Source organism: Stegostoma tigrinum, chromosome 16 (genome assembly GCF_030684315.1).
Source record: "Stegostoma tigrinum isolate sSteTig4 chromosome 16, sSteTig4.hap1, whole genome shotgun sequence".
NCBI classification, from domain to species: Eukaryota; Metazoa; Chordata; class Chondrichthyes; order Orectolobiformes; family Stegostomatidae; genus Stegostoma; species Stegostoma tigrinum.
The window spans coordinates 15,250,293-15,264,195 of NC_081369.1; the positions used below are offsets into that span (position 1 = coordinate 15,250,293).

At 40.1% G+C, this 13,903-nt stretch overlaps 1 protein-coding gene across 2 annotated transcripts in view; it reads left to right on the plus strand.

Annotated features, from left to right (window-relative positions):
• nup93 (nucleoporin 93) overlaps positions 1-13,903 on the plus strand; it is a 114,427-nt gene that overhangs the window by 77,119 nt on the left and 23,405 nt on the right. For both annotated transcript variants that reach the window (XM_048547025.1, XM_048547026.2), the window contains 3 exons: positions 420-482; positions 11,615-11,743; positions 12,375-12,449. In XM_048547025.1, coding sequence (XP_048402982.1) covers positions 420-482; positions 11,615-11,743; positions 12,375-12,449 — 267 coding nt within the window. The remainder of the gene's footprint in view (positions 1-419; positions 483-11,614; positions 11,744-12,374; positions 12,450-13,903) is intronic.

A 13,903-nucleotide genomic window follows, 5' to 3' on the forward strand; every position in this document is an offset into this window, starting at 1 on the left:
AGTTTTTTGTGCATGTTTGAATGACTTTGTCCCAAATGTGAAGCAGTAGATATGAATATATTATCTAAATATACTGAATTCGCAACTCTCTGATATAATTTAATGGTAAGCAGCCGTGATTAAAATTTTCAGATACTTCAGCATTCCTGTTGAGCTACGTTATCAATTCGATTTTTCACAATGTCTTTTTAAATTTTTCCACAGTTGCGCATAATGTGTCTGACATAAATTGTTCAAGGCATTTGTGGATAATTGCTTTCAGTAGGTTGATAATATGCCATGGATTTTTTAAAGACCCTTCCCTGGATTTACTAATTATGCAGACTGTGCAGTAATGTGTTGTTAGTTTATGCCGTCGTGAAACCTAGTGTGACAGCATTTCAAGCACTGTCATTGATGTGACTTTCCTTACCCTCTAGGGTTTTCTGAAGAATGAGCGTGATAATGCACTGCTGTCAGCTATTGAAGAGTCCCGGAAGAGGGTAAGTGAAATTTGGCTATAACATTTTAATACTCTATTTTATGGCAATCAGACTGCAGAATGCTACTTTGTTGGAATTGATCAACCTGTCAAAACAAAATAATTTGTGACTATATATGTGCCATGTAAGTTTTCAATTATTCTCTGCTACTGGTAAAATAACAAACTGTTTTGGCTTGCGTTCAAAAGGCTAAGCTTCAATATCTTTCAAAGTAATGTCAAAATAACTTGGTTTTGATTTACTTTTGAATCAAAATACTTGGCCCTCGTTTGAAGATTGAGTTATATTCTTGTGTTGTGCAGTGTGCAGCCATTTTGAAGATCTCAAACTGTGTACTATATAGTATTGGCAGAATGATAATGGATACCCCCGATTTATAACAGCAGGATTGAAGATTTGAGTGCCTGCAGTTGGTGATGCATAAGCTCACTGTCTAGCCTATGGCAATAGCATTGTCAGTTCTGTACCAAGTGCCTAGGTGGCTCACCATACTATACTCAAGCTGGCTAGTGAAGTCTCCTAGTGCATTGTAAATTGTTAATTCAACATAACTACTGTTCATAGAATCATGAAGAATAGAAGAGGCCCTTCAGTCCATGGAATATATGTGCCAAAAGTACACTCTCTGTAGTAGTCCCACTTTCCTGCACTAGACCTTGACTGTTAAGTTATTTTGTGTTCATTGAAGTACTTTTCAAAGATTGAGGTTTTCTGCCTCAACTGCTCTCCAGACAGTGCATTCCAGACCTCTACTTGCTCTCTGGGTGAAATTAATTTTCCTCAAATCCCCTTTAAACCTTCTTTACACTTTTTTAAAGTGTCCCCTCTTGTTCTTGACCCTTCAACTAAGGGGAATAGCTGTTTTTCTGTCCACACTGTCTATAATTTTATACACTTCAATTAGGTCCACCCTTAGCCTTCTCTGCTCTAAAGACAGAAACACAGGCTGATCCAGCTGTTTGTAGATGAAATACTCCATTCAGGCAACATCCTGGTTGATGTCTGTTGAGCCAAATTCCTAGACGTCGCTGTTAAAAGGGATAAATTCTGTTTCCTTTCAATAACTTTAATAGATTGAGTCTGAAAGCCTTTGGAGACATTCAAAACCGCTTGGAGTATTGTGTTTGAAAAAGACAATAAAATGGAACATGGTATTGTTTAAAAGTGAATATTGCCACATTTTTTAACACTTGAATTCAGTCTCTTAACAAAATTGTGAAATTCAATTGTTAAGTAGTGTAGTGAACTTTTGATTTCTAAACATTTAATAATTCACTGAAATCAAATTTAGCAGAATTTTGTTCTTTAGTATTTTCATTTTCCACATTATAGACATAGGACTCGAAATATCTTTAATGGCCTCATTTGTTTCTGGCATTGGCTGTGTTAACACAGAATGTTTCTGATCTTCTTTCCTGTCCATTAGCTGGCTTGCTCTTATTGACATACTTTGACCAGTGCTTGTTAACCCTTTGACAGTTGGGCCAAGTTGCTATTCTTCTAGTGTGCAGAGAAAATATTGATCAGTTGAGTGGTCTCGCAACTAAGCCCAATGTTTCATTGTCTGATGCATCCATGCAAGTGTACTTTCCAGCAGGGGTCACTGGAGAGCTAACAAACTATTGACTTGTCTTGAAGTCGTTCTCATTCCCATCTTTGAACGCTTGAAATGCGTTGCAGAGCTCCTGCCATGACTAGGTTCAGCTAAGGCATAAAGCTCAATTGTTCACTAGCATTTCACTTCATTAGCTTACTGAGTTCCAACATGCTAAAAGTTTAAATTATTTTTTTATAAAGAAAAGCATTTTGCCTTTTCAATCTAAATCACACTTATTTTGTCAGCTGTGCCATTAGTAGAACACAACAATTTGGTGTTTCTTACCAATCTTCCCTATTGCATTGTTTTCCTGGGATCTTGAAGCCATACCAAAAAGGTATCCCAAGTCCATGCTGAACACCAGCAAGACCTGTGCAGCTGTGTTCCAAGACACAACCTTGCTTGTTGTTCTATTAAAGACATTTGGTGACGTTCCACTGGTGCCGGTCTAATTAGAGGATCAGCTCATCTGTGACCTCGGCAACACCATGGGGAGACGTAGATGCTACTGAGACTGGTTGACAACCCCATGACTGCTTGAACATGCAGGAGCCCTTGCTGAGCTGCACAAAACTTTTTTTCAAAAAAAAAAGCAAAGTAATGCAGGTTGCTGGGAGGGAACCCATTAGTTGAATTGGCATCAGTCACAGATGAGACCCTGAACAAATGTAGCCCCTTTATTGATACAAAACTAGAATAAGAGATAATGCTTACTCAACCATCATCCACGTTCATTGAAATTATGCTGGCAGAGATGATAGAATTAACTTTCCAGAAGATCATTAAACCTAGGAGCAGAAGTAAACCATGTGGCTCATCAAGTCTGCTGTTGCCATTCAGTGAGATCGTGGCTGATCTGACGATCATCAACTCTCCTTTTCTGCCTTTACCCCATAACCTTAGATTTTTAATCAGTAAAGGAATAAATCTCAGCCTTGAATGTATAGCCTCTATGGTAAATTCTCACTGCTGCCTTAGACATGAAAAATCCTTGTTACTTCTGTTTTAAACAGGCAGTCCCTTTCCGAAATTAATCCATCGGGCTCCAGATTCTCCCAAAGGAAAAACCAGCATTCTGTACCTACCATGTTAATTCTTCTAAAATCTAATGAGTACAGGCCCGACTTACTCCAACTCTCCTCATAGGAAAATTCCTCCATGCTCTAACCAAACGAGTGAACCTCTTCTGGACTGTCTCCAGTGCCAGTATATCCTTCCTTAGATAAGGGAACCAAAACTGTTCACAGTATTCCAGCTTCGGTCTAACTAATGCCTTCTATAGTTTTAGCATGGCCTCCCTATTTTGTATTACATGTTTTTTTTAATATTTGTTTCAATCCAATATCTGTTGTAGGGGAAAACTCCAGAATCCATTATTAAAGAGGCAGTAACATGACATTTGGAAGATCATAATGTAATCAGAATCAACACATTTTGTGCAAGGGCAGTTGTTTGACAAATTTATTATAGTTCTTTTGAGGATGTAATGTGCAGGCTGGATAGAGCAACCAGCAGATATAGTGCATTTGGATTTACAAACGTAGTTTTGTAAGGTTCCACATAAAAGATAACAGCACATGTTGTGCTCAGCATGTTGTGGGTGATCTATCTATCTATATCTATTTTAATGTAGGACTTGCTAGCGAACAGGAAGCAATTGGGCTAAAAATAGAAGGCTGGAAGAACTCAGCAGGGCTGACAGCATCTGTGTGGAGAACGAGTTATGGTTTCAAGCTTAGTTAATGCAGGAAGAGTTGTACCAGACTTGAAGCTTTAGCTTTATTTTGTTACCTAGATGTTGCCAGACTTGCTAATGTTCGCCAGCATTCTTTTGTGTTTGTTTCAGATTTCTGACATCTGGGGAATTTTGTTTTTATTCACGCAATTAGGGTAAATGGATTACTTTTGAGGAAACCAAAGGGTTGATCGTATACTGTTGGTGTTCAGAAGAGTAAAAGGTGATCTTCACGAAAGATAAGGCTGTGAGGGAATTTGACAGGCTAAATGCTGAAAGCATTTTTTTCTTCAGGGGAATCCAGGACTATGGGGGCACAATTTAAAACTGCAGGAGGCCCAGGATGGATATGTCATCTAAGGAATGGGAGGGGGAGTTAAAATGGTTCACGACTGGGAGTTGAGCCCCTCCCAGTCGTGAACCATTTTAACTCCCCCTCCCATTCCTTAGACAACATGTTCATCCTGGGCCTCCTGCAGTGCCATAATGATGTCCCCCTGAGGTTGCAGGAAGACCAACTCATATTCCGCTTGGGAACCCTGCAGCCCAATGGTAGCAATGTGGATTTCACCAGCTTCAAAATCCACCACCCCCCCCCCCCCCCCCCCCCCAACGGTGCGTCCCAAAAACCAGCCCAACTTGTCCCTGCCTCCCTAACCTGTTCTTCCTCTCACCTATCCCCCGTCCCACCTCAAGCTGCACCTCCATTTCCTACCTACTAACCTCATCCCGCCTCCTTGACCTGTCTGTCCTCCCCGGACTGACCTATCCTCTCCTCTCCTCTCCTCTATCCATCTTCGGTCCGCCTCCCCCTCTCTCCCTATTTATTTCAGAATCCTCTCCCCAACCCCCTTTTCTGATGAAGGGTCTAGGCCGTTATATCTTATCCAAAAATAGTATTGCTGGCAATTGCCGAGCCAAGTTTTTCAGGGCATGACTTTTTCAAAAATGATTTAAACTTAACAACCTCCCATTTTGTAGTTTAACGGATCTAATTTTCACCACAATTTAATTAGTGCCCTACCTAATGCTGTGAGCTATACTGATGAAAGGATATGGTAATATTAATTAGTGCTACTTCTCATTTTCTGGGTATTTATGACCCATTGTAAGGATGAACATTGCATTGCCTTTTGTTTTCCTCCCAAGTGTAGCCAATCTTTCACTTTGTTTTGAACACCACCCAAAGGTTATGTGATTAATGGCACTCTCCGATAATTTTGAAGAGCCAAAAATAAATATTAAATTTCAGGCTGAACCAAGACAATGTGACATCACAGTGAAGAGTCAGCCTTCACAAAATAGCTGGGCTGCACATCATTTGTGATGGAGGAAGAGAGCGAGCCGCATTCAATTTGAAATATTTAATTGAGTATTTCATGAGTTAAACAAGAAATTTTATTGAGATTGGCATCTTCCCAATCTTTGACAGCAAATAAATAGAACTGATTTTTCCCTTAAGATTTTAATGACTAGGTGAGAATTTCACTTATTTGTGGCAAGGTCCTTATTTTCATGTGTTTGCATCTCATTAGCTAATCCCACCTCATTTATATGCAATTTGAAGTTGTCCTAGGCACTGGTGAGAAACTAGATGGCACCAGTTTACCACTTGGAAAGTTAGACTGGTTATCTGCAGATGCAACTCACTGCTGACCTCTCTGGGTTTCCACCTTGAGCTCTATTTAACAGAATCTCAAGGCATGCAGTTTGGGCAATGACTCTCTGTACCCTTTGTTCACAGAATGTGGCACTGGCAAATCGCCTTCCTCCCTGAATCATAATCTGGACTAACTCAAGGCACTTCAGCATTTCACCATCATACTTTGAAGCACATGGGCACTTGTATTGCAATGTTCCTGCCAGACCATTCTACATACACGTCCGTCTCATGCTTCAGAACAGGATGCATCTTAGAACATGTCCATTTGATGCAACATCGAGGGCCGAAGGGCCTGTTCTGCACTGTATTGTTCTATGTTCTAACTCGATAGCTTTTTCCTCTTAGTGATCATTCACTCTGCACTGAGTTGGACATTCTCCTCATCTCTGCTTTGCCTTTGGTGCATTGCTGCTTCATTCAGGACATAGAGGCTCATTTTCTGTGTTGACTTGCTTTTTAGCACGGTTAGAAAGGCAGGTGCTTTGTCATAACTGACAACACTAAGTAGTCAAGGGGATGAACATATTGCTGTATGGCATAGTTTTACGTCAATAACACGCCTTCAACAGCTTATGTGATAAATGCTCTGCGTGTGCTTCAGCCAAATGGCCATGTCTGAAAGTTATAGAGGAGCTGCCTTTAATTGCATCAAGAGGGTATGGCTGCAGTTAGTTGATTTCCATCCAGCGGTTTTGCCACTGTTAATGTGGTGCTTGATCTGATCAGGGTCCTGGATATTTTAGCCCACAGTTTGGGCAGTGCTGCAGCCCGCAGATCCAGTCCAGTCAGCCTGGGGAGCATTAGAGACATCGGTCACTGGTCCGTGAAGGGGTGTCCTTATGAAACCGTCAGGAGGGGTATGCCACGGCCAGCAATGGAGGTTTGGCCAGCACATGTCAGGAGGTGTTAAGTGACAAGTTCAGGCTGTGTAGCAGGAAATTCAAGTGGGGGGTTAGAGCCGTTACACTTAGACGTAGAGGAGATAATGACTGTGAAGCGGAAATTGCAAATTGAAGAGTGGGTGGGCCAGCTTTACTATAAGGCAGTGCTCGGAACACTCGCACAGGAGTGTGACCTGGATAACATGCAATCTTCCAAATCCCAACCAAGTAACGAATGGAGGCAAAGACCTGTTACAGCGTGTTCAAGTTACGTTTGATACTGGTATTTCTTCACTAAAAAGTGCTCACTCTTGTCTGTATTTGTGAATGTAAGGGTTGCAGGATGCTTAATATCTCTGCTATCTAGAGTTCTGTTCAGAGATGAGCAATATCTTACCACTATAAGTTCTATCCTCATTGGAAAGAAAAACAGGCTGCTTTAGAGTCGAGTTGACCAGATCCTTAAGCTAAAATAGCAGTCAATCACGTAATGATACAAATTGCATATACATTTTTAAGGATGAGACTGTATTTACACTGAATTGTTCCCTTGCTGCCTGTGTTTTTAGAGAGTTTTTTTTCCCCTTGCTGTCCCATTACATTTAGCTGGGGTGGAGGGGCATGTTCTTTTGGACTGAAGATTTGGGAGATCAGCCCCATAGCATTGGTGGCTAGAAGATACTGAGAATGTTCTGCATAGATGCAGGCTCACACGCCTTTGTGGGGTTTGCAGGCAGAATTTGTGTGGAAAATCCTGAGAGGAGACTTCAGGAAGAGGCTTGATAGCATGGTGGCACCACCTTGGTTCTTTAAGGTGAAGGGGCACCTGGAGTGTGTTTGAGGTCACTCGCCAACGCTTTTGACTTACCACTGTTGCTGAGCACCATTAGCTAAAGCAATGTGTGCAGTTCTGTGTATACTTCTGTTAGCCACTGAACATTCTGCTGGACCTGGCTTGGCATGGCAGCTGCCATCCTCTCTATACCCCTCTGCTTGCCACAGTCAGCCTGGTACTGATAACACTGGTGGACACCTCCAACTTTTGGCCCAGTTTGCAGAGTGTTTTCAGCAAGCCTGCCTGCTGTACCCGTGACTGCCTGCACACTTGCACAAAGTCATTAATGGCTAATACGATAGGGACATTTCAGGCCTGGGCTTGAGCAGGTGCTTGGGCACTACCAGTCCTCGGAGTGCCAGCTTTTCCCGCTACCAGCTGCAGGGCCATGCCAGAGGTCAGCTCACCAGAACATGTTCCCAAATATAACCCAGGAAGACAGCCCACCTAGGTGAACCTATCTGAGCTGGCCGGGGATGCAGGAGAAAGTCTTGGTGGCTACTTGCTCTGATGTGGAGGAGAAACTGTTGGGGTAAGGTTTGTGGTTGAAGCTTTACTGGCACCTACACAAGAGAATAGAGCGTTCACCTACATCGGAGAATAAAGGAAGAGAATTGAGTGGTCCCGATCCTCTCCTGCCGCTCCTAATATCACCCACTCTACTCTCTCCATTTGGTGGTCCAGTGTTCCTTCTTGGAATGAGACGAAAGGAGGAATTGACTGAAATGAAAATAGTTGGAAAGAGCTTTTAGTGGTGATGAACGAACTGGAAAGGTGGTGAGCTATCAGCAATGAGTGTGTGGGAAGTACAGCAACAAACAGAGATTACTGGCTAAACTCAGCCTGTCTGGCAGCATGTGTGGAAAGAGTTTTGTTTTAAAACATTTTCAGTCCTGTGTGAATGGAGTTGAAGTACAACAGGGTAGCTGACATAGATTAGAGCTGTAGAATGGAGATTCTGCATGCAATTGTGAGCAGTAGACTGCTGACTTTGGGAGGTGTGTGCAGTGACAGTATTTCAGTGAGTGTGAAATACAGAGAAGATGGTAGCACTTACATTTGGGGATCACACAAGATTAATCATCTTTACACATTGCTAGATGCTCTCTTCACTGTCAAGACTGCATTTATCTCAGTGACTGTCTTTGTCCAAGCTTAGAGTCTTTGGTGATCTAGAGGAGGAGATATGGCCCTCCTCTCCTCCAACTAGTTTTGCAAGTTCCAAAGATTCTTGACAAAGTATGGTGCCAACTTTCCCTTTCTCAGCCATATCCCTGATCATAATGGCACAGCAGCACTATGTATGAAGGCCAGTTCCTGGCTTGCAGTGATTAAATGCTGTGCAGCTGGGAATTAAGTATGACACTGTCAGCATGAACACTGAAAGACCCCAGCTTTGGTGAGAGCTGTCACCACTGACTGCACAATTGAATGTGGAGCCTGAATGAATACAGAATGAAATGACCAATGAAATATTACTTGAGTAGAGTCTATAACAGGAAACTCTGCATGCAGCTCTGTGAAAATGACACTTGGTTTAAAAAAAATCACAGAAGTTGAGAATATTGTCTGTTTCTCTCTGCACAGAATCTTTCAGAAATATTGAATATTTCCAGGGCTGTAATGTGTGTTCTGCAGGGTTATGTCTATAATATAAGCTGAACTTTGGTATAGACAAAGTATTTGAGAGCAGCTCAAATAAAATATAACTATTCTATTGAAATTTTAAATTATTGGAATATTCATAATGGATCATAATAGAGAGGCAATTCGTAAGAAAACTAGTCTTGCATAGTAATATGGTGCCATCATACTGATCAAAGCTCTGACAGGCTCAGATCCTAATTTTCCCCAGGCTATACAGCAAGTTGTTCAGAAAATAGAAGTAAAGTGCAAGGGAAAAAAAAAGTCAAGCGTTCCTTTTGGACGAGAGTTGAATTATCAATTTGGTGTAGGGTAATTGACTATATCATTTTAAATAACCATTTTTAATTGATCAGTGGACAGTTCATCTTTTGAAAGATGTGTAGAGCAATTTGACATTGAAATGCAGTGATTCATTCACCAACTGCAGGGCCACTCAACTTATTAAACTGCTGCCTTAGCAAACACATTCATAACTTTATAAAATCCACTTGATGCATCCGCATTCATACTTCACTGTAATGACGTGCACTGTGGCTCATCTTATTTAGAGACAAAATTCTTATTAGGTATCAGATTGAAATGTGCCCACTAATCGTCATTTCCATGCTAAACTGTGAACTATTTTGAGTTCAAATTTTGATTTTAACATGAAACAGTGTCTTGACATTTTAGGCACTAATGTTGGATCTCTGCTCTCTGTCAGGAGATATGAGCATTATTGCCAAGGTCAATATTTATTACCTGCCACTGATTGCCCTTCTAGCAAATGGCTGTGAGTGGAGTGTTGACTGCAGTGCTGTTGCTCCAGACGTGGGCCGGATCGGATAAGGATTGTGATTTCCTTCCCTAAAAGACATTACTGAACCAAATGTGTTTTTATGGTCCTTTATAGTTCCATGGTCACCGTTACTGATACTAGGTTTCAAGTCCAGATTTATTAGCTGCCATGGTAGGATTCGAACCCCTGTCCTCCTGAGTGTCACATAGCCCTGAGTCACTAATCTGTAGCATTATTATTACGCCATCATCTCCCTGAGAAGAACAATAGTGTCTCTTTTAATGAATCAGCACTCCTCACACACATTCCATTTGGCCTTGGTACTGGTCCCAAATTTGTAGGATTGAAGCTCAAATTGTCAAGAATCTTTGCTATTTGAGACTCTTATGTCAACAGTACTTAGTTTGTTGAAATTAGCTTGTGAATCAGTTAACATTAAAATGGAAGTTTTGCACCCAGAATTATTATTAAACAGCAAAAAATAGTTTATTGATCACATGAATGAAAATTTGAACTGGGGTCTAGTTTATAGGTGGTTGAAATTATGTTGATTGTACAGCTTTAATATGAATAGATCACAGCAGTGAAGAAATCTAAAATGGCTCACCACAAGCTGTTTCCTTGTTCAACCAGCTAAGAACTGTAGACTGTGCAGTTTTTTATAGTGTACCTCTGAATTCTAATTTTACTGTTCCGATCAGCATCCCTGTATTAAAAATATAGCTTTCAATCCAGAAAAGGGCAGAAATTAAGATTTGTAAATGACACATAATGAATGGAAAGTAAAATGTTTTGAATTTGTGACCCATGAAATATTTATTTCTTTATCAAATCCTGTAGCGGCCAGTTTTTGCTGCATAGTTTTGGGTATCATCTTCACTGATGTTGTACAGAATTTTATATTTCATAGCCAGCACTTAAGGAAGTGAGGGCGTACTTGGATGTAATTAGGAAACAGATCTATTTTTCTGTATATTTTGGAGGAAAGCAAATGCGCAAAACCTATTCACCAGATAATTTAGTAAAATACAATCATTTTGAGAATCCTCATGGCTTTGATTTATATTTTTGAAGATTTGTAGAAGCAAGCCAACTATTGTAAATGGAAAATGTCTTTGGACATTGTAATGGTTGACTGGTATTTAGTTCAATGAACTCATTCTGCTTTAAGATTTAAAAAAAAGTAAGGAGAAAATAGCTTGTCAAAACTCATTATAGATCAAAATACTTGTCTAAAAAAAATTGTTCTTTTTGAATGAATGTAATAGCTATATAGCCTATCTAGATCACCCTGCCTTCCTGAAGAATCTGCAATCTTGCTGCATTCAACAGCCTCTTGAATTACTCCAGGCTTTTACATTGCTACTATCCCTGAAAATCATTCTATACTCTAATCATTGAAAATTTGCTTCCTAAGAGGATGAGAACAGGAATAGGCTGTTCAGCCCTTCAATCTGCTTCACCTCTCAGATAGATCTGCACTTCAAGGTCACTTGCCTCTCAGATCTGTGACTTATTTTTCTGACATTCCAGCAAGGAGATGAAACCACTGATGGGACTTACATCTATCTCAGTGAGGTTGTCATTGAACCAAAACCAATCAAATGGGTGTATTTTAAAATCCAGCTTTGAAATTTGATATTACATTGCTGTTATCTTTTCATTCTGTTAGCTCTTCAGATTTATAATATCTAATGGTTATTAGATTTTTATGAAGCAGGCAACATTGGTCTAAGTGCCTTCATTCCAGAAGTTTAAACATCTCAATCTTGCAGATTAAATGTACACAGATTTCAAGTTTCATGAAAAATTAGTTTTCTTTCTGAGTATTATTCTACTACAATTTCTTATGAATTGTGCATCAAGATTAGAGAATCAGAAGTGAAAACAAATCAAATAAGCACATTCTCACTATATTCTTCTTTTGTGGCTTTGCTGATTGGGATTTACCATTGGAAACCACACCTATAGGTTGACCACATGTATATTTTAACAGACATTTGCAATGGCAGAGAAGTATCACTGGGAGTCCATGCTGGTGGAATGGGAACATGAAAAACAGAAGATCCTCCATACGCTTCTGACATCAGGGGAGGATGCTCTTGATTTCACTCAGGAAGCAGAGGTAAGTTGAGACATAGCTTAAGAAATTTGAGTTTGATTAAACAGCTGAAATACTGATTGAAACAAATCCTTCCTGATAAGAATAGATAAAGATAGAACTGAACCATAGACATCCACATCAATTCCCCGCTTGTGATGGGCTAGCTGGTATCTCCTGAGGCCACCACTGTACTGCTGCAGTAGGTGTTGTATCCTTGGCTATGAAAGAAAAAATAATCCTGTACCCCTGTTGTCTATTAAGTGACCCCCTGTTAACCAAATAAATGGATGTCAGGTGAATCTTTGGGCTAAGTTGCAATCTCTTGCGTCTTGGAATTCCTGTAAATATAGGAAACATCGGTATTGCTTATTTCTGTCATTTGCCTTGAAGATTAATTTAGTTTTGAAGAGGAGCAGTGAAAATTAACAACAGAAGGTGATGACCTACAAGAGTACTGTTGTGATACATTATCACATTGATCTCTCTCAAAGCTAGCATTTACAAATTAAGAATTAAGGAAGGACAGGGTAAGAATGCTTCATCTATACATTTTTTAAAATGCTTCTGTCCTGGACGTGACAAGGTTGATATGAAAGTAAAGCTTGTTCTGCTTTAATAAAGTCTGATGTTTACTTTATCTTTTTATAAACAGCCAAGTTTTGTCAGTGAAATGGGACCACCAGGACGGAGTGCAATGGACAGTGTGGAAGTGGCATATGCTCGGCAGGTCTATATATGCTATTTTATTCGTGCAAGATTTTTAACTTGTAATGTCAGGAACATTTGTTTTCAAGTTTGACAGCTCACACTAAACCCATCACTTTGCTAAAGAAAAAACAAGTTTGCAATTAACTTAGTAATTTCCATTCAGTCTAAAATTTGTCTTCAGAGATATCTACATATTTTCCTTCAGATTAGTTGTGGTTTTATCAGGTCTTGTGTTTTTTTTAAAGAAAAGTGGCCTAGGAAATTGTAAGACATACATTGGAAAAAAAACAAAAAATCTTTTGTAGAAAGTGAAGTAAATGTTGTGATATACAAGTTTATGGTAGAAGGTGAGGAATGTTATCATTTTCAACATCTACTGAAATATCACTGAATGCAGACATTTGATATTCCATAAATATAAAATCAGGACGTGAGAGATCATTGAAAAAAATCATGAATTGGTATACTGTTTTAAAAGCTCCATCATGCCTTATTCAACAAGCTGTAACTTATGTTCGAGAGTTATAGTGATGTATAGCACGAAAACAGACTATTCAGTCCAACTTGCCCATGCCAACCAGATATCTTAAAAAAAAATATAGTCCCGTTTGCGAGCATTTGGCCCGTATCCCTCTAAATCCTTCCTATTCATATACCCATCTGGATGCCTTTTAAATGTTGTAATTGTACTAGTCCCCACCACTTCCTCTGGCAGCTCATTCCATGTATGGTACTACCTTCTGTGTGAAAAAGTTGCCCCTTAGGTCCCTTTTTAAATCTTTCCCCTTTCACCTTAAACCTATGTCCTCTAGTTTTGGACTCCTCCATCCCCCCACCCCCAACGAGAGGAAAATACCTTGTCTATTTCACTTATCCATGCCTCTCATAATTTTATAAACCTCTATAAGGTCATCTCTCAGCCTCCAACACTCCTGGGACAATAGCCCAAACCTATTCCAACTCTCCCTATAGCTCAAACCCTCCAACCTTGGCAACATCCTTGTAAATCTTTTCTGAAACCTTTCAAGTTTCACAACATCCTTCTCATAGCAGGGAGACCAGAATTGCACACAGTTATCAAAAAAGTGGCCTAATCAATGTCCTATACAGCCACAATATGACCTCGCAACTCCTATACTTAATAAATTGACCATTGAAGGCAAGCTTACTTAAACAGTGCCTTCACTATCTTTTCTACCTGCACCTTGGCTTTCGAGGAACTGTAAGCCTCCACTCCAAGTCCTCTGTTCACTAGCACTCTCCAGGACCTTACCATTAAGTGTATAAGTCCTACCCTGATTTGCCTTTCTGAAGTGCAGCACCTCAGTTCATTTATCTCAGTTAAACTCTGTCCACTCCTCTGCCCAGTGGCCTGTCTGATCGTGATTCCGTCGTAGTCTGCGGTAACCTTCTTCGCTGTCCATTACGCCTCTAATTTTGCTGTCATCTGTAGACTTACTAGCCATGTTCCCA